We start from the raw sequence: 22,166 nt of genomic DNA on the forward strand, positions 1-22,166 counted from the left end.
AATTGAAGCTAGACTACCATGGAAAACATAAAAGCAATGGACGGCCGTTTCGTCCTATTGTAGGACTCCTCAGCAGTGCGCATCCACGATCCTGCACTCGCGAGATTGGAACCCAGGACCTACCAGTCTCGAGACAGAGCCCTTAACCGATCGAATCTCGCGAGTGCGGGATCGTGGATGCTCACTGCTGAGGGGCTCCATAATGAGACGAAACGGTCGTCCAGTGCTTTCAGGTTTTCCATGGTGGTCTAGCTTCAATTGACCCATGATTTCAACATTGAAAAATACTGAAATCCCCACAAAACCCCTTCTGACTGAAATTTAAATAATTCCAATGTTTCGTCCAGCAAACTTGTCTGGACTTCTTCAGGATAATCCTATACTTGGCGTTCAATTTTTGTCAAACTACTCGTTATAATATTGACGAATATTCGTATGAATAATATTATCATTATTTTCTTTTATGTGTCCTTCATTCAGATGCCTGATTGTACTGGTATGGTGATGGAAGAGAATCCTAGCAAATTAATAATGAATTTTTTACACTTCTTGCGTAGTATTGGTCTTGGTAAGTTAATTGTAATTTGTTTGTTTTCTCTATCTGTATAACAGTATAACAAGAATAATGAGAATAGTACTGATAAGATCATGGGTATTATCTCCACCTGACAATTTGGTGTTTTAAATACCAACTCAGTAGTAATGGTCTAAAGGAGTAATATTCTCGTCGTAAAACCGGAAAGTTCTGGGTTACATTTCTTATTTTATTTATTTACATAATACCTATTACAACTGGGTATCAAAGATTGGTAAATGCTACACAGAATATTACTATATGCACTGCCATACTACCTGGGCATCCAAACAGGAGTGGGTGGTTTTCTTCAGAGGCCACTCCTATAGCCTTTGATCTATAGCTCTAATCCATAAGAAAGTGGAGGAGTGTTTGAATGTCATTGTCCCACAGTAGTCGATAATTAAATACTCATACGTTATTTGTTCTTTTAAAACTAGATAGCCCATGCACAATATTGGTTTGTAATCAGAGCTTCCCAACCCTCTGTATCTAACAACTCAGTGTAATCCCTAGAAGTTTGCTTTTTGTAGTTTCGATTTCATAAACAACTCCCCTAATATGAGAAGTAAATGAGTAGAATTCACCTGGTAGAGGTTATAAACATATAGCCGATTTGAACTTCAAATAAAAGACTGGAATCTCTCCTACTCTCAACCCCAGCCCATTTGTCAGCTCCATCCTTAAAAGAGTCATAATTTTATTATTTATTTATTTATTTAAACACATATATATTGGTACAAAAGGGCACCAGGCACATATGCGCCACACAAAATAATGAAAGTAGGAAGAGAAGGGATGAAAAGATAAGGCGGACTGAAATGTACAACCAGAAGACTCTTTCAGTTAAGAAAGTTAGAACCATTCTTTATGTAGAAAGTAAAAGAAGGTTGCAGCAGGATCGCCACTGGCTTCTATTCTGAGCCATATCTGATAACGTCTCTAGCCACTGTGTTGCACCATCTCTCGGACCCCAGCCAGGGAGTCGTGAAGGACCAACAGAAGCTAGCCCTTTGCAACTTTCTTTCATATCACGACACCATGTCATACACTGACCTCCTCTCCGCTTTTTCAAACCAGTCCCAGAGTCGGCAAATAATGCACGACGTGGAAGTCTCTGGGATGACATTCGTAAAACATGTCCAAGCCACCGAAGTCGGTGTTTCAAGATGGTGACACCAATTGAATTATCGTCTCGGCGCCCGAACACACGATGCCGAACCTCTGCATTACTAACATGGTGTTGCCACTGTATGTCAGCAATCCTTCAGAAATAACGATGATCGAACACAGAGAGATGTCTAACATCCTCAACTCGGAGAGGCCAGGTTTCACAAGCATAGAGCAAAACTGCTCTCACCGACGCGTTGTAGATCCGACCTTTTACAGCCAGACTAACATCACGAAGGCGCCAAAGATGGCCCAGATTGGCATAAGCCGCTCTGGCTTTCATTATACGTGCATCAATCTCATCACTCACGCCACCACCAGCACTTATGTAGCTACCTAGATACACGAACTTCTCAACTACTTCAATCTGCTCACCATCCAGGGTGAGTACAGGATGAGAATCCTGCCAGTCTTGTAGGAGTAATTTGCACTTGGAGGGTGCAAAGCACATGCCGTACCTGCGGACACTGATTGCCAACTGATTAAGTGCGGATTGCATGCCTTGAGCATTATCGCACAGTAAGACAATATCATCCGCATACTCGAGGTCGAGAAGTCGTTCTCCAGGCAACATATCCACACCGCCATTACTTACATCCATCAGAGCTGTTTCCAGGATGTCGTCGATGGCAAAGTTGAAGAGGAATGGTGAGATCGGGCAACCCTGCCTAACCCCACTGCTCGAATGAAACAAGGGAGAAAGGTGGTTGTATGCCCTCACTCTGCCTGAGGTGTTCGTATACAGGGCCTTTAAGATGCCAATGAACTTCTCAGGCACACCCTTCTTCAATAGACAATCCCAGAGAACAGTCCTGTCCAACGAATCGAAGGCAGCCCTGATATCAAGAAACACTACGATTGTTGGCACGCGATAAGTATGACGGTGTTCTAACATTTGATGGAGGGTGAAGATGTGATCAATGCATCCTCGATCGTGCGTGGAGCTTTCATCGTCCTTCTGAACGACATCATCAGCACAAACTTCGGGTAGAAGTCTGTGATAAGTATGACAGTGTTCTAACATTTGGAGGAGGGTGAAGATGTGATCAGTGCATCCTCGACCAGAACGAAAACCAGCCTGCTCCTCGCGAGTCAATCGTTCTCGGGTTTTAAACAACCTACGAAGAATGATAGAAGCCAATAGTTTGGACGCAATCGGAAGTAGACTTATCCCCCGATAGTTATTACAGGAACAACGTGAACCCTTTTTAAAGATAGGGACGACTATCGACTCATTCCATGATGTTGGAACACTTTCTTGCTCCCAAACCTTTGCAAACAGCACAGTCAATTCCTTAATCAGAAAGTCACCACCATCTTTAAAAAGAGCCGGAGGTAAGTCATCTGGGACCGGTGATTTGTAACGTTTCAAGAGTTGGAGTTCCTTGCGGACTTCCGCCTCGTTTGGTGGATCAGTCGTCACCGGCCATGGGGGGCAGGACAAACTGGTTGATGTTGCCGGAGCAGCAGGCCAGTTGAACTGCCCTTCGAAAAATTCCGCCCATCGTCCAAGACGTCGAGAGATGTTAGTGATTGGCATCCCGTCATCCTCGCAGATTGTTTCACTCACACCAGACTTCTTGCTGCCAGTGGCTCGGATGAGTTGAAAGAGCTTCCGGCAGTTACCAGATGCAGCTGCTGCTTCCATCTCATTAGCACGCTCCGACCACCAGGCTTCTCGGTCCTTACGCAAGCTTTGCCCAATTTCATTACGTAACAGCCTTCGTTTGTGGTCATACTCACGGTCACCCGGAGTAGACCGACGGGCTTCCATCAGTTGTAAGGAGCCAGAAGAAACCCAGTGCTTGTAAGCGGGACGTTTCGCGAAGCCGCAAGCGGCTTTACTCGCCATTTTCATGGCGTCGTGAAGAAGCAACCAATGCTAATCTATACTTTTCGGTGGGATGGTAGCTAGCCTAGAAGCTAGCTCCGCTCGATACTTACTTGCAACAGAAGTTGCAGCCAGTTTACTAACATCGATCCGTTGATGGCGGTCAATCCTTCGGCCACTGAAAAGTAAGGTGAGATTGGCGCAGACCAGGGCATGATCACACTGCAGATAGGTACTCCAAAAGAAGCGGCAGTCTTGTACACAACCACGCCAGCGGTAGCTGATCGCGATGTGATCAATCTGAGTCCAGGCTTGGGATGCAGAGGGAGGACGCCAGGTGGCACACCGGCGATGACTGTGCCGGAAGTTAGTGCTGGCCAGAAACAGGTTGTGGTCTGTGCACAGTTGCAGCAAACGGTCCACGTTATCTGTCCTGCGACCAACAAGTCCCCATCGGCCACCTAAACGACTCTCTTCTGTGCCTAGACGCCCGACCTGTGCATTAAAGCTACCGGCTAGTACTACAATATCTGTCGAACGCGCTTTCTGGAGAACTGTTAACTGATGGTAAAACTCATCCTTGATTGCATCCGGGCTGCAATCTGTCGGGGCATAGGCGGAGATGACGAAAAGACACCGTTTCTCACGCCGATTTCTTCTCACTTTGATGGAACTTTCTAATCTAACAGCACATAACCGACTGTTAATGGGGATCCAATCGATTAGTGCTGCCTCAGCTCTAGCGCTTAGTGCGACACCAACGCCAGCAAGACCAGACGAAGATGCCACAGGGTCCCCGGATAAGCGCATGTGGAACAAGCTTTTCGAGGCGACAGATGGAGAGCGGATTTGTAGCACTTCACTAGAGTCTTGAATACGGGTCTCGGATAGACAACAAACATCAACATTAAGACCTTCCAAAGACATAGCCAGTCCTATCTGTTGTCTGATATGCATTAGTGTGCGAACGTTGAAGGAAGCCAGCTTGAACGGCGTACGTGGTTTCAGAAAGACTGCTTCAGTATTCATAATCGGTGGAAGCATTCACTTTCAACCAGACAGTGACTGGAGATCGTTTAGATAGGACAGATTTTCCACCATGGGCGAGCTGCTGCATAAGTTGAAAAGTAAGGTTACACAAATTGGGGATAAAAGGGGGTGAGTTAGCGATATGGTAAATAATAATAATAATAATAATAATAATAATAAAGGTAATAATAATAATAATGTAAATTGTCTTGTTTCTAGTATGAGCAGGGATAGTATCGTCAATAGAGTTCATCATTTCATTTATTTGTGTGTGGGCTGTGATACTGCCCGGGTGCCCAAACCGAAGCAGGTGGTTTACTTAGGGGGCCACACCCCGAGCCTTTGACCAAAAGGTCTGATCCACAAGGCAGTGGAGCATCGTGAGGAGATGCAGTCCCATGGTAGCCGTTGACCAATGACAGGTTCGTCCGCCATTCGTTCCATCAGGATACTGGAGTCCATGTGCACCATTGGTTTGGAATGAGGGTTTTCCAACTCCCCTAGGTGGACCCTCCGTGTCCACCAACCCGGTTAAAGCGTCATAAGGGTCTGTATCACCTGACGTTTCTCCACTACCTTGTGGATTAGACCTTCAGGTCAAACGCTCTGCGAGTGCCCCCCTAAGGAAACCATCTGTTTCTGTTTGGGTGTCCAGGTAGTATCCCAGCCTTCACACTAATCAAATGATTTGTGAGGCACATGTATATTTAGTGCCTCCTCGTACCAATGTTTATATGTCTAAATAAATAAATAAACATAAGTAAAAACTTTCATAGTTGAAAGCATGAGTCAATTGAAGCTAGACCACCAGGGAAAATCTGGAAGCACTGGACGACCGTTTCGTCCTATCGTGGGACTTCTAAGCAGTACGCATTCACGATCCCGCCTCGCGAGATTCGAACCCAGGACCTATCAGCCTCGTGCCAGAGCACTAGCTTTAATCGACTCATGCTTTCAACTGTGAAAATACTGAAATCTCCACACAAAAAAAACCCCATCTGATAATAAGTGAATACTGTCAAAGAGTCTTCTTAGTTTTCACTTGTTGCCTAACTCAAGATCAATTCCTCATATATAGTCTGTTTTTCTTTATTTGTTTTTCTAGTCAATTCAAAGTTTATTTTTGGAAATAGTAAAAACTAAACCAATCTCATGTTCCTCTTCTTTTCTTTCATCTTAACTGAAATATATACATACAATATTATATCTCAATCACATGTATTTGTTAATTCACTATCTATACTTATCATTATAATCCATGTTGTTAAGTAAAGTAAGGGTACAACTTCCTTTTTCTGATGTTTTCATGTACCATATTTTTTTTTTTTAAAAAAAGGAAGAAAAATCAACTCTGTTTTTCATTGAGATCACTATTCCACCCCCCACCCCCCAGAAACAAACAAACAAAAACAAACCGACAACATTTTTGATTCATTTTTTTGGTTTCATTCAACTATGTTTCCTTTTTCTTCGCTTTTATTATTCTACTTATAAAAACAAAACAACAAACTAATTTCAAATAGAATTGAGGCATTGAATAATGAAAATTTTTTTGATCAAGAAATGTTCAATGAGATCAGAGTATTTTTATGATCGTCAAATGGAATATAAAGCCTAATTATATCAAACTGATTGTAATTATTCACTTAGTATTACTTGTTTGAATCTTTCCATTGATGTTTAGAACTGCAACTGGTCAGTCTCTTATTGGTCATATGTGCATACTGTGTGTATTGCCTCGATATAGCCTTAATTCACAAGCATTGTAAGTAAAGATGGATAGTGGCTAGCAGTCTTAAAACATCAATGGGAAGATTCAAACAAACAATACTAAATGAATTTAAACTTCACCCCATTGCACAAACAAGTGGCTATCAGGACTCAGTAGCTGAGTGGATAACGCGATGGTGTTTGAAGCGAAAGGTATTGGGTTCGAGTCCCAGTGTGAACATCAACTCTGAGATGCAGAGGTACATCCAACTGACGAGTCTCAAATAGGACGAAACGCGCGTCGTGGATGCCACCGCTAGCCACTATCCATCTTTGCTTACAATGATTGTAATCATGTCTAAATATAGCTTTGTTTTCAAAGAGAAGTAATAAGTGGCTATTAAATTGAATATTTTGTTTCATCTATCGAGATTTCGTCAATCAGTCACCGTTAATGTAGAACATGATCTGATTGTATGTGTCAGTTTGAGTTACTGCATCTTAAATCAGTATAGTGAGAAAGGAAACGGATAATATGAATGGATCGGAGATAAACTCTACGTTACCAAGTCATCTAAGTGCATCGTAGTCAGTGATCACAGTTATGTTTTCGTTTATTTAATCAATCAATTGCAGATATTTTAGACTAATTTTTATCATAAAATTAATTTAAGATATGACTTCTGATCTGTTGAAAGTTTTTCCCCATCATGACTGACTGACTGCCTTACATTTGGCACATACGTAGCATAATGCAGTGGTATTTTCGTTGTAGAAAAGTTTACACTTTTCATGTGACCAACAATTGGTTCATCCGCCACTTGTTCCCTTAGGATACTGGAGCTCATGTGCACCATTGGTTTGGAATCAGGGTTTTCCAACTCCCCTAGGTGGACTTTCCGTGTCCACCAACTGGCTGTGGCGCATATATATCTGGTGCCCACTTGTACCAATATTTATGCGTTTGATAAATTTTTGAAAAATTGCGATTTTTCATCACAAACGTCTGGCGATAATTTCTTACTCAGGAAGTCGTATTCATTTGTAATATAAACTTTAAATGAGAACAATTCCTTCTTCTTATATTTATATATTACTGAATGTGAACTATCCTGAACCTTTTTGTCTGTTGTTGTTCTCTTTTCAAATAGTTATCAACCTTACACCAGAGAAAATGCGTCAACAAGCAACAGATTTACAACAATCTATGCTTGAAGAATTACCTGAAACATGTTTACCAGCTAAATTGGTTGTAGAACCTGAAGTTTAAAAGAAAATGGACAACGATGACAACAGAGAGAAAGAGAGCAGTATACTGATTGACAATGTGATCATAATATTCACTGGGTTTTTTTTTTCTATTCACCTGTCATTACACATTATATTTGTCTCGTAAACCGTTAATTTCTTCTTTGGGGGGGGGAATCCACTAAAGGATAACTTTCTAATCCAATAATAATCAAGATTACATTTATGCCGTAAAAGCGCATTTTACTAACTTAACAAACTAATTGGTTGGCTGGTTTCTAACCTTGACTTTGATTAAAATTATATATATAATCTATCACTCTTACAGTTTCTTTCATTTTACTGACTTGTATCATTGATATCGACATACGCACATGTTACTACTACTACTACCCAGTTTTCACAGTAGTATTGGTTCCATTTTATGAATGAACAGTTAAATGTTGGTTTAAATAAGTACTCATTCACTATTATAATCATCATCATCATCATTACATGGTGATTGTTTCGTTAGAAAATTTCTTGTTGGTTGTTGACTTTTCTGTGTTCGTTTTCCCCATTTCATATGACCATATTTGTGAACTCATACTCATTCTTTACTGTCAAAAAGCATTTTGCTTATGTTTCAACATTCAATCATTCTTTGTTTATTAGTTAAACAACTGTTGATACATATATCAAGCTTATCTCTCGTGACTGTTGTCATTCTCTCATATTTGCACATCATATTCAACATGGTTCTAAAGATTTTCTCTGGTTAATTTCTTTCACCAATCTCCTCTTTCCCTTACTAATTCCATTCCTGGTTAAGGTTATTCAACGTATTACATGCATATAATAGCTACTTAATTAAATAGTAGTAGTAGTAGTATTCTAAACATTTGTTTGTATGTTAGTACATACTGTGATGATATTATTCATGCTTTGTGTTCTTTTTCTTATAATTTCTGTTGTTTTGAAGTTAGTCTTTTCTTTTTTAAAAGACATTGTATTCAGTAATTAGTATTAGTATAATAGTAGTATGTTTGGTGTTTCGTTTTTTTTTTTCGAAAAAAACATTATTCATTTTACTTTTTATTTTCTCAAGTGATAATTTTAATATAATTAATAATTTCATAAATTGATGAACAGTTTTTGTGTGTTTCTACTGTTTTTGGTACAATGATAGGGATGTCGGATAAGTAGTAAACTAGTCTGAGTTGAAGAAGTGCCATCTAATTTCATAACACCAAGTGGTGTCCGACAGGGCTGTCCACTATCTCCATTTTCGCTCAACTTCATCATAGACCTACTGCTGGAAATAACACTCTCGTCGACTGAATTTTCAGGCATTGATATCCTAACAGGAGGTACACTTATCGAGTTAGAATACACAGATGACATAGTCCCGTTTGGTAGAGACACTGATAAAATGCAATCTTTTGGTAGCACTGAGCAACAATAGAAAGATGCTTGGGATGTGTTTCTCCCTTTCTAAATGCACGTTGTTGCTCCAGGACTGGCCTGCGTCAACACCTGAAATAAGGATAGGGAGTAAAGTAGTCGAACACGTCGACTACTTCACTTATCTTAGAAGTCTGACCAGCGCAAATGGGTTAGTATCTGACGACAAAATCTGAGCACGGATTCAGAAAGCTCGTTTGGTCACTAATTGTACAATAAGAACAAACATAATAGTAATAATAATCCATATAGTAGTTCCGGGAATTACCTTTTTTCAGTCTTTGATATATCAAGAAGTAAATAGTGTATTTAGGTAAATAAAATGGTTCTAGACTATTAAATTTAAATAGAATTTATAAGGTTGATAATGGTTATTCAGTTGAGTGATTTGGTTGTTTGTTTAACTAAACGACTTTTGACCATTGAGTCTCAAGTTTGAAACATGGTTCATCTATTTTATTTATTTAAACACAAATATTGGTACAAGGAAGCACCAAATATACGCCACACAAATCTCATTTGATTTGTGTAAGGGCTGGAATAATGCCCAGATGCCCAAACTGAAGCAGGTGGTTTTCTTAGGGGGCCACACCTCGAGCCTTTGACCTAAAGATCTGATCCACAAGGCAGTGGAGCATCGTAAGAAGATGTAGTCCCATGGTAGCCGATAACCAGCGATTGATTCATACGCCATTTGTTCCCTCAGGATACTGGTGCTCACGTGCACCATTGGTTTGGAATGAGGGTTTTCCAACTCACCTAGATGGACTCGCCGTGTCCACCAACCCGTTTAAAGCGCCGGACATTCGCTCTTCATCCTCTCGATTTCGTAAACAGTAGTGCCACGAGAAGGCAATGAGTAGGACTTCCCTGGTAGAGGCTATATACGCGTGACCGTGTGAGAGCATTTCGAGAGAGAGGGCAGGCCCTCCCCACTCTCGGCCGTCCCAGGGCATTTGAGGGCATGATTCATCTACTCTGTTCCAACTAGTTTATCAAAAATCACTGTAAATAAGACTAATGTATGTTAATAGATATTTAAAGAATAGAATAATTATGTTAATAACAATGCCAGGTCATATAGAAACGGATATATATACAACTATAGTTAAGTAATAGTGTAGTGAACAGAACACCGGTTGGGACAAATTACAGACTATCTCACTAAATTCTGATAAACATACAGCAAACCAATTGTCTCAACCTTCACTGTTCCTTCTGTAAATATCAGTTCATCTTCTCTAATTTGATTGTTTGTGCATTTTCCTACCAATTGCGCTTCATTTCAGTTCTTTCCTTACCGGTCTTCTGCCAAAATACATTCTATGTCTGACCATCACCATATGCTACTTATATGGATATAAGTAGACCACACCACAATAGTAATAATAGAGTATTCGATCTTTCTTGTTAATTGACTTTATCAAGGTTCTATATTAATTCATGTAATAAATTGAAAATAACAAAGAAAACATCACGTTACTTGAATCCATAACTTTATTGGTTATGTTAAGAAAAGGTCATCCATAGGTGATAAGAATGATGAATACTCATTAATAAGACGAAACTGTGTGTAAGACAAGTTAATACAATATGGAGATTAATTCATTTTTGTATTGTTTGTTTAAATCTTCCTAATGATGTTTAGGACTCTGAGATGATGGAGAAGATTTGTAGCTCAGGTGGATGATTTTAATGGAGTTTTGTTCTTTGAGCTGGATAGTTTGGTTGTGGAGTTTTCATCATCCTTCTGAACGACATCATCAGCACAAACTTCGGATAGAAGTGAAGTGTGATTGAACAGTCTCTTATTAGCATATTTGCATCATGTACGGATTGCTTTGATATTGTCTTAAGTCACAAGTATTATATGGACTTAGTAGCTAGGGGGGATTATGAGATGGCATTTGAAGCAAACGGTACTGTGTTCGAATCATAAAGTGAATATTAACTTAGGGATGCAAGTAAATCCAGCTGATGAATCTCAAATAGGACGAAACACGTGTCCCGAGTTCCATAGAAATGGTAATTTGAATTGATAAATAAGTAAAACCTTGATGAAGAAATTATCGTAAACGATCCTTCGCTCTAATACGTTTTGTTTTAAAACTTTCTACGGCAATTTTTCTTCTTAATGGCTAATAGTATCAGGTCTATCAATGTGTTCACTTTTTATATTTCTTTTAAGAAGGGACAAATATATTGATTTAGCTTGGTCACAACGATACTCTATATCCCCTCATCATATTGAATGTTAAATATACAATACACTATACAATTAATTGAATTTATTGACTGTGTAAACGAACTTGAATGCCTATAAACTACCGCCCAAGTGCATCATCTCTAGGACTATTCTTAGAGTTCGTGTTGGTCAACCGCTGACATCACAATATAGCTATTCTTCATTCAACACCAATATATCATAAACTGATTACCTGATCCTTTTTTTAACTAATCCTGGCGTCTGTAAATAATGCGTGGTATGGAGGCCAGTAGAATGATATTTGTAGAGCATACCTATGTCATATAAACCCATGTTTCACAATGAAAACTTTAAAAGAATTATTACCACTGATACTGAATATGCTTTGATGAGCTTCATCATTACTTACAAGATATCAGTATCTAACATAAGCAATCCTTCAAAAACAACAAGGATTAAACACAGCCGCTAGGAGTCCTGAACTCAAAGGGACCAACACAGAACAAAACTTCGCTTATTAAACTTTTGACAATGATTTCAGTTTCCACTTTTTATATTCGTGCAGTTGATCGTCATTTGATTAGTCAAGGTTCGAAGTCGACTAATAAGGTTTTGTTTCGTTCCCTAAATATTTTTTATGATAATTAACATTTATCGACTGTTATCTATGTTCTACATTTTTGCTTACTTACCCTCAAGAATATGATCCTTTTTCAAGCTTTACTTTATGGTATAGGCCAATTTACACATCCTTTCACTACCCAGAGTTCATGTTACGGGTGACAAATCAGTTATCACTTATCTACAACTATATGCATAGTAAGATAATCCACATATGTAAAAACGAAAATGTGACAAGCTCCGCATTACAAGTAGAGTTAGATGATAACTAATAGTGGAATCATAACGCGCGTTCCGTTCTATGATCACCGTATCTCACGACCAGTTACTCAGCTTAGCTACTACGCCTTCTTGACCAACCGAATTAGACAGAAACATATACGACGAAGTAGGAAGTAGTATTTCTCAAGTTTAGGTGAAATCGCCCAGTCTGAATTCATTTATAAATGATCAGAATGGTGTAGAAGAGATGTGTGGGCGGAAACTTTAGGTAAGTGGAAAAGTTGGCTTATGTTTAGCCTTGAAATGTCATGTAATTTGTTCAGTTTTGCTCCATACATCATCAACATGTTCGACGAGTGATTAACTGTATGTAGGATTATACACGAAAATCAGTTCTTTAATAAAAATAAGTAAACTTAACCATCATTTCCTCGAGTTTGTTCATTTTAAAGTAGCTCGCAAAATGATTAATATCCTTGTACAAACTACCATCGAAAACCGATCAATAATCGGAACTAGGTCAAATCTAACATTTTACTAGGTTAACAGATTAATCCGAGTTGGGCAGACGTTAAAATTCTGTCTATCTAACTTCGGTCGATTGGTTAGTGATCCCAATAAAACTCAACAATCTCCACACTGAAGGAAAATGATATGGTTAGATTGAAGTGACTAATTGGGAGGTCAGACTCCTGAAACCATTCTACAGAAAATTATTGCTTATATATTTATTAAAGACTTGGTTTATGGTATTTTAATATTGCTCTTATTGCAAACTGTCATTTAATCTACTGTTCTTAAACTATTGAAGATTATTTATACAGTTTTGTATCATATTTGACCGAGTCATTTACAAATCATGGTTTCTTATTCATGGAGCTTCGTGGTCATATAATTAGTATGAATGATTTTGTTCTTGAGTCAGGATGATGACACTGGACAATAGTGTCTAAAATATTAGCTTCAATAATACTTCGACGCCTAACCAAAGCTCATGAAGAGCAGACTAGAGAAAACCAGGCTGGTTTCCGACCTGGACGTGGTTGTATAGACCAGATATTCACTCCACGTGAGGTCCTAGAACATAGACATACATTCAGACGTCCCACAATAGTAGTATTTCTTGACCTTAAGGCGGCATTTGACTCCGTTGATCGTGAGGTTCTATGGCAGTGTTTGTCACTAAAAGGAGTACCAAAGAAGTACATTAACCTCATAAAGGCTCTCTACTCGAACACAACTGGTCGAGTTAGAGCCTATGGCGAACTGTCATCAGAATTGGTTACCTCAAGTGGTGTTCGTCAGGGCTGTCCACTCTCACCTTTCTTGTTTAACTTTGTCATTGACATGCTTTTAGAGATTACACTTTCATTATCTCAACCTTCAGGAGTTGAACTTTTACCGGGAGGCTCACTTGTTGACTTAGAATACGCCGACGACATAGTCTTATTTGGTGAAGACGCTGACAAAATGCAGAGTCTTCTGACCACTATAAGCAACTATACAGGCATGTTCGGGATGCGATTCTCTCCCTCGAAGTGCAAAATGTTACTTCAGGATTCGCTTGCATCGACACCTGAACTAATGATAGGGAGTGAAGTAGTTGGGCGTGTTGACCACTTCACTTATCTTGGGAGTCTCATCAGCCCTTATGGTCTGGTGTGTGGCGAAATCTCAGCACGGATACAGAAGGCTCGTCTAGCTTTCGCTAACTTGCGTCATTCATGGCGTAGGTGAGATATCCGTCTAGCAACAAAAAGACGGGTTTACTGTGCAGCAGTTCAGTCCGTCCTACTTTATGGCATTGAAACATGGCCGATAAGAGTAGAGGATATTCGTAGGCTACTAGTATTCGATCATAGGTGTCTTCGACGCATTGCTCGTATATCCTGGGACCACCGAGTAAGTAATGAATTCGTTAGGAAACAGGTACTAGGTAAGGATGGCAAATCGATTGATGAAGTAGTGAAACTTCATCAGTTGAGATGGCTGGGATACGTGTTACCTATGCCCAACCACCGACTGCCTCGACGTGCAATGTTTTATGGTGTAGGAGTAGGCCAGAAGAAAGCTAGGGGCGGCCAGATCAAAACGTGGCACAAATCCATGGAGTCACTCACTGACAAGTGGACTGAGCCGTGCTGGTAGGTGTAGACTACCTGGTTGGGATTCGCGAGATGATAACAACCGATGGTTAGAGACCTTAAATGGCATGGCTCAAAATCGTTTACAATGGCGTAGGTGCATCCACTCTTTGTGTTGTGCCAAATTCTAACCTTCTGAATTCTTCATGTCTCTATCTTTTTTCTCTTTCCAAATTTACTTCACCGGATTATACTCCCTCAATAACATCTTCAAACCCCAATCTTTCACATTACTGCTTATACTCTTACTACTTCTACCACTATGGGATTTGAATCGACAATAGCATCTCTGTGTTAATGTGGTATGGCAACTCGAACTGATGTACGTACGTAAGAAGTTCTACGTTGTAATTGACTGACTGAGTGATCAGTTAAATCTGCCTAATGTACTCGTTTACCGAAATGACCATTAGGGATAGGAAAAGCTGGGTGGACCAATGGGATTTTCGGTTACTATCTTATTGGATAGGGAGTCATTAGTTTGATAAATATAAAACGAATACATCATAAGTGGATTCGACAATCCAGTGCTTTCAGTTATTGAAGGGAATGTAAAAACGCATGATATTTATATCTTTTCCCCCTAAAATTGGTGTTCGTTTATGGCAGAATGGTTTCTCTGTATTTTTGACCGATAAATTATCCATAAGTTGATAGATATGAGATTAGTTTATTGTAATTCTAGGTCTACAAACCACCAGTTAGACCCGATGTTTAAGTGTGCATTCATTTAGAGTCTGTTTCAAGGAAAATAATACAGCCGAGAGTGAGGAGAGTCCGCTCTCCCCCTCCAAATGCTCTCACATGATCACGCGTGTATAGCCTCTACCAGGGAACTCCTACTGACTGCCTTCTCGCACCAGGGGTGTTATTTACGAAATTGAGAGGACGAAAAGATAATGTCTGGCGCTTTAACTGGGTTGGTAGACACGGCGAGTCCATCTAGGTGAGTTGGAAAACCCTCATTCCAAACCAATGATGCACATAGGCTCCAGTATCCTGAGGGAACGAATGGTGTATGAATCAATCGTTGGTCACCGGCTACCATGGGACTGCATCTTCTTACGATGCTCCACTGCCTTGTGGATCAGGTCTCTAGGTCAAAGGCTCGGGGTGTGGCCCCCTAAGAAAACCACCAGCTTCGGTTTGGGCACCTGGGCAATATCACAGCTCTCACACAAATCGAATGAGATTTGTGCGGCGCATATGCATCTGGTGCCCCTTTGTACCAATATTTATGTGTTTAAATAAACAATTAATAAATAAAAGTCAGAAACTTCTACTGAAAGAAAATGCAATCTATTCAACAGCAAAAAATGATCATACATACACATAAATTATTAAGATCAACAAATTATTTATTTTGCTTGGTATTCAAACGCTGCATCATTGATGAAATTGGCAAGATCAATATCTCGTCGTGAAAGACCTCCTGCATCATGTGAAGTGAGTAGTATGTCCACCTATAAGTTTAAAAAATATACATATTTATGGTATATTAACTTGATAGGTATACTCAATAAAAAAGAATGATGCACACAATTAGTGCAAGTTAGTAAAATTTTAACTTAATTTTTTCATTCATATAGAAATATTGTTAACTATTGACAGTCAGGGTTGATTGGATGTCCGGGATAATGTAATCAGTCAAGACTTACAATCATATTACTTTTTATGGTTATATACAAATTCTTCATACATATCAGTCCAGATGGAGCATTTCGCATTGCCATTCAAGCCATTCATAACACTATTTTGTCAGTACCTTTACAAATTAGAACTACGTCATTTGTATAATCTATGTCAGTGACTATCTATTAAGGTCACCAATATCTAGAAAATATGACGGAGAATTACCTTTTAAAGCACTTTTATGACAGATTTAGATTGAGGAAAGCAGGTAGGCATGGTCAACACAATTTCACATAGATTATTTAAATAACAGACCCTTGCAAACTTTGGACAGATCAATAATGTTGGAATAAGAGTGTACATGAAAAGCTGTTTTCAGATTGATGACACAGTCAGACATGTATAAGTGTGTTTCTTTTGAAAATGAGCGAAAAGTAAATATTTGATTGGTACATAAACAATAAGGTTTGAAGTCTGTTGAATTTTTCCAGGCTTGCTTTTTTAGAAATCTAGTTAAGTGATAAATGATTATGGGATTCAAGAGTTACTGATCAAATTAATTTTTCTGTGATCACCATTTTCTTGCAAATTAGAAGGACCAGCGATGAAAAGCAGACAGGGTTAAATCTAACACCACGACTGGATAGTATGTTAGCGCTAGTCTAGCTGAAAAGGCTAGATGATAATTCAGTGATTTTTAAAGATAACCGATTACGAATAATTCAGAATATCCAGTAAATAATACCTACTGGATATAAAACGATAACTTGAGAGTAAAATTCAATAAAGTCATAAGAACAAGGACTGTCGTCTTATAGCTAACAGTATAGAGCGATTTGTTTCTGCGATACTGCAACAATCAAGAACGAGTATGGACGTAATAAATAATTGTATATTAGGAAGTGTAAACCTTGAAGTGTTATTTTCGATAACTGCCAATTTCACAAAAGCATCGAAATTTATGAGAGTGACATGATTTGTGGAATTCTAGGAAAATCAAATATTTCACTTGGCATTGTTTGTTTGAATCTTCCCATTGATGTTTAGAACTGCAATTGATCAGTCTCTTATTGGCATATGTGCATATTGCCTCAACATAGCCTTAATTCACAAGCATTATAAGCAAAGATGGATAGTGGCTAGCGGTGGCATCCACGACGCGTGTTTCGTCCCATTTGAGACTCGTCAGTTGGATGTACCTCTGCATCTCAGAGTTGACGTTCACACTGGGACTCGAACCCAATACCTTTCGCTTCAAACACCATCGCGTTATCCACTCAGCTACTGAGTCCTGAGTGAACATCCCATAGTGAACATTAACTCTGAGGTGTAGGTACATCCAGCTGACGAGTCCCAAATAGGACGAAATGCGCGTCTAAAAGCCTCGTCTACAACTGATGAATCACTAACTTCATATTGAATTCTAGACGGCGATGGAATGTATCAGAATCATAACCGAAGATTATTTTGTAATCTGAACATAAATTCTGTATAATAAGTCATTTCATATCAACGTGACAAGCAATGGAATTATTTCAATACACTAATTTACATATAAATTATCGTTTGATTATCTTCTCATTCAAAGCATATATGCATCTCATATATGCAACTCAAAAGTAAGTGTCATATACAACAACAGCATGGAAGAATTAACACATGATTTGTGAAAGAAAGACAAAATTAAACATCACTATTACTATGACGAAATTTTATGGTAGATTTATATTTAAGGTATTGTATAGATCCTTATGATAAGTCCTAATCAATCAAGAGAAAAACAGATTGTTTCTAGGCATAGTTATATTACGTGGGAGTAAATGACAATTAGTAACATAAACAATAATCTTTTTTAGAAAGTTTCAGGTAAATATTTGGCTTCAAATAAAATATATTTTTAGAAAAAAAAGAAGGGGGAAAAGTTTCAGCAGATCTTTTGACTGAGATTAATAACTAAACACTAAAAAGAAAAAAATGTCTGGTTACCTACTTATTTGATAGAAGTAGTGATTTAATGAGTATGAGAATCCCAATTCAACGATCCAAGTTTAAATCCTAGTTACACATTTTTTCTACTTCAGTTTGGATAGCTAGGTCATCATAATGATTATACGCAACGTAGCCATTAAGAGTAGAAGATACTCGTAAGTTACTAGTATTTGACCACAGATGCCTTAGAAATATTGCTCGCAGCTGCTGGGATCACCGAGTAAGTAATAGTGAGGTTAGACACAGGGTATTAGGGAATGATAGTAAATCAGTTGATGAGGTTGTAAATCTTTATTGACTGGGATAGTTGGGCCACGTGTTACGTATGCCTAAACACCGATTACCACGACACTCAATGTTGACTAGTATATGGGGAGGGTTGGAAGAGAATTGGGTGCTGCCGAACCAAAACGTGGCATCAGTGTTTGAAGTCACTAACTTCTAGTCAGAGCCATATTGGTAGATGCAGACTACTTGGTCGGGATCCGCGTGACTATCGTAACCAATGGTTGGAGACTGTGTGTGACAAGGCTCAGAATCGATCACAATAGAGTAGGTGTATACATCCTTGTCTGCCCTTAAACTGTGAGATTAAAATTACTTTATACCTTTATTTCTACGAACTAATTCTTTCTTCCTGTATTATATCATTATATCCAACCTTTCCTTTATATATTTCTACCATTGAAGTAACTACTTCTATGTACTTGGTGTTGACCTTGTTGTGCTGATGAAGTGTGGCAAATTGGACCGATGTATATATGTGCCTGGTCCTACGTTGTAGCTGGCTGACTGACATCTACTTATTATAAGTCAACAAGTGAATCTCCAGTAAGAGATCAATTCCTCAAATGTCAGACGATGAGTGTTATTTCGAAAATAAAAATAAAAATGAAAGGAGCATATGAACCTGACGAACACTATTTAAAGTTATCGATTTTAATGATAGTTTGCCATACGCTTTAACTCAACCAGTGTTGGATTGGAGGGCCTGTACAACGTTATTTTACTTCCTTGGTACGCCTTTTAATGACGGTTACGAAATCTATCGATCTACGGAATCAAACACTGCCTCAAGGTTAACAAAAACAACTATGGTTTGGAGACGGTAGGTATGTTTGTGTCTTAGTATCTGAGGTAGGACAATTACACTGATACTAAAGAATTTTCGGAAAAACGGACATGAAACCGGATTCCTGAATCGACAGACAAATTTATTGGCAGGAAATTACTAGTCTTAAATAGAGGTCTCAACGATACAGTATACGTCGATCTGTACCAAAGTGTGAGCGGTAAATGTGGCTTCAGAACGGCGGTATCAGGTTCCGTATCCGGTGAGTGTTTTAAAAATGAGCTTTTGGAAACCTGGAATCATTTAGACAGGAGAGAATTCTTAACAGAGACGAGCTCATGAGTTGGAGGATAAAAATATATGCAAAAATGGGGTAGAAAGTTAAAGCAGAATAAAAAAGCTCATTTGTAGTAGTCATTGAGAGTTTTGTTTTGGAAGGTAGGTAGGTGAGGCGAATAGAGTACTTTCTTTATAACTGTTTATTAACACATGGCTAGGACATAGTCTGAATGAGTAGTTAGAGCACTTGTCTTCCAAATAATAAGTTGTGGTTTCAAACCTACCTACATCTATTTTTACTTCGACAACCTGGAATTATCACTAGCCCTTATAGTGCACAAATATGTACTTGCTAAGTTACATGACTTTCAGATTTATAAATGATGGGCAAAACGCAAGAAGCATGTAGATGCGATTGTAGAGCCATGATAAAACTTCTTCAAGGCGTTCAACAGAAAAATATATACCACACTAGGTAAGAAACAGTAGCTAAATGTGACAAACAATTTAAAGTTGGAGTGCTCAGATCTTGAGAAACATTGAAATTCCCTGAAAATTCTTTTGATAAATGTAGGGAAACATTATATTACGACGGAGCAGATCATACCAATGATATTTAGACAAACTCGATTAATTAAAATTTGGATAAAGTAGTCCGTTCCGTCACACGAATTTATGAAAAGATCGTAAATTTAGTTTTGATCTCTAAAATGGTGAATCAAACTTTGTTCCACCAATATTCTTTCGGTTGAACTTACTGAGATTATGATAAATGTTTAGAATAAATCATAGGTGACTCAAATTTGCATTCAGCAGCACACTGTCACTGTCTTGATATTTATATCAAGTGCTACCATATTGTGATTGAAGCAATCTTATATGGTTTTATGCAGCCACTACACATTACGTGGTGTCACACGAGAATAATGGGTGTTACACAATACCGAATCGATAGAAACAAAACAGTTAGTTAGGACATCTTCATTATAAACTGACACCAGCCCTAGTACGCAGACTCTAAGCAGCCAAACGTACAAGTGAATTTCGCGTACAAATCCTGGGAGCCTATCTGAAATTTGATCGGTTTTTCACAATAGTTCCCCTGAAAAATCTAAATCTTATAAATGTTGCAAGCTTTGATGAATCGCAGACCATACCATATAAACTACCGTAGGCCACTGTATATAGACTCACCACAGTGAAGTTGTTACTTAACATGACACAGATTTTTTAAAAGTGCAATTTACATTAGAGAATCTACTGATACTGACAAATGACATACCTTATTATACACATTAAACCATTCAGGATGGTGATTCATAACTTTGGATTTTTCTGCTATCTTCTTCATGAAGTCAAATGCTACATCAAAGTCTTTAAACAGAAAAGAGCGTCGTATGGCCTCTCTAGAACTATGTTGGCACAGCTCCCAATGGTGGATGTTTAGTAAAGGAGGAAGCATCTGTTCACGTTCTGGTCCCGTAAGGAGTGGCATTTTGCGCTTCTATTTTAATTTAAGCATGAGAAAAGTCAGATATACTCTAGAGGAGCTGAGCACCGTAGCGTTACGGGAATGTATGACATTAGTTAGAGTACCGCAATACTTCAGTAAGGTCGCCATAGTCAAATTGTTCAAATGGTTCAGGACAGAATAGAAGAAGCGTTCGCCTAATGGACTCTCGTATCTAGTGGCAGTGGATCACCAATACCTCCAGGCAAGAACCTAGGCATATTAACGATGATAGAGGAAAAAATAAATTGATAAATCATAATAAGATGTTATCCTTAGTCCCAAAGAATAGGTCAAGGTTCCTCTTAAAGGACTCCTGGGAAGTCACTTGGACTAGCTCGGTCGGCAGCGAACTCCAGCATTTGACAACTCTTACGGATTAGAAGTTGTGTCTACAGTCTGTTCTGCTATGTTGGGTCTCCAGTTTCTGGGTGTTACCCCTTAGGTTAGTATTGTGACTAAACTTAAATAGGTGTTTAAGGGGATGACCAGAAGTGTTAAGGATACTGTAAGTCATAAGAAGGTCACCTCTAAGACGCCTGTACTCTAACGAGTAAAGGTTAAGTAGTTGGAGGTGCCCTTCATAAGGTTTGAATTTGAGTCACCAAACTGATTTCGTGGCTTGGCGTTGGATACATTCCAGAGTGTCTTTATCATTTCGTAGAGAGAGAGGAAATACTGTGTTTCCGTACTCCAAGTGGAGACGAATAAAACTGTTGAAGATTATGTGGAAAGTTCTTCCGTCAATCTGGCCAAAAATGCGCTTCAATGTTACCAGTGCAAGATTTGCTCGAAAGGTGTTTTTGTCACAGTTGGCGTTGAAGATACGACTGGTATTGTAGTTTGGCAACTAGCAACCAGTAACACCTTCCATATTCGAAGAGTTCCCCAACTAGTTTAAATCAGAAGTCAGATGCGAAGAGATCGGAAAGATATATTTGATACGTTATCAATATATCGAGAAGCGTTTACTCTAATCTGGCTAGTGAACGTAGGAGCTGTTTCCCACGCTGGGTCGTAACGTGATCTGGTACGGATGCATGACCGAAAGCCTTCAGTTAAACAAGTCCGCTTAAAACAATGTGGTCAGCATCCAATGTCGAACACTTAGAAAGCTATTGATTTTGGGGAATTACTTACAGCTACAGCGTAAGACTTCAAGTCGTAGAGTGGCAACACTCCTAAATCGTTTTCGACTTGGGATACTCCTAAAGAGGCGTTGTCTAAGTTGTAACTGTAGTCTGCAACATGTCGCAGATGGCATACTTTACACCTTGAAGATTTGAAGGTAAGTGCGTTGTCGTCTGCTCACTCCCCCCCCTAGTGAGGTAGTGATGACCCTAAGACATGACCAGCCAGAAGTTTAAACCCAACGAGTTTGTCGTTGGTAAACACTCTTTTGTCAGCTTGCTATGTTTAGCAGCGTCTGGTCGTCTTTTTTACTATAAAGAGCCATGAAACACAATTTAGTAATCGTTAAACAAGG

General features: G+C 38.9%; 2 protein-coding genes and 2 non-coding genes across 4 annotated transcripts in view; 2 read left to right on the forward strand and 2 right to left on the reverse strand.

The window, feature by feature from the left end:
• Smp_131250 (NDRG4 protein (S33 family)) overlaps nucleotides 1-7,584 on the forward strand; it is a gene marked incomplete at its 3' end in the record, with an annotated part of 54,875 nt that extends 47,291 nt beyond the window's left edge. Inside the window, exon 7 of the mRNA XM_018798422.1 lies at nucleotides 7,466-7,584. Within this exon, the coding sequence (XP_018653365.1) occupies nucleotides 7,466-7,584 (119 nt within the window). The remainder of the gene's footprint in view (nucleotides 1-7,465) is intronic.
• Smp_tRNA_01967_Pseudo_TTG.1.1 lies at nucleotides 6,483-6,555 on the forward strand. The gene has a single exon. It is a non-coding gene (tRNA).
• A 7,895-nt stretch (nucleotides 7,585-15,479) lies between the features above and the next one.
• Nucleotides 15,480-20,767, reverse strand: Smp_016670 (4a-hydroxytetrahydrobiopterin dehydratase). The gene is made up of 3 exons (XM_018798423.1): nucleotides 20,711-20,767; nucleotides 20,453-20,674; nucleotides 15,480-15,661 (listed from the first exon to the last, which is right to left on the reverse strand). Exons 2-3 carry the CDS (start codon nucleotides 20,663-20,665, stop codon nucleotides 15,557-15,559), a joined length of 318 nt encoding a protein of 105 aa, XP_018653366.1. The 5' UTR covers nucleotides 20,666-20,674; nucleotides 20,711-20,767; the 3' UTR covers nucleotides 15,480-15,556.
• Smp_tRNA_00371_Pseudo_TTG.1.1 lies at nucleotides 17,050-17,122 on the reverse strand. The gene has a single exon. It is a non-coding gene (tRNA).
• Nucleotides 20,768-22,166: the final 1,399 nt, after the last annotated feature.

Source organism: Schistosoma mansoni, chromosome 6, assembly GCF_000237925.1.
Source record: "Schistosoma mansoni strain Puerto Rico chromosome 6, complete genome".
Taxonomy (NCBI): Eukaryota; Metazoa; Platyhelminthes; class Trematoda; order Strigeidida; family Schistosomatidae; genus Schistosoma; species Schistosoma mansoni.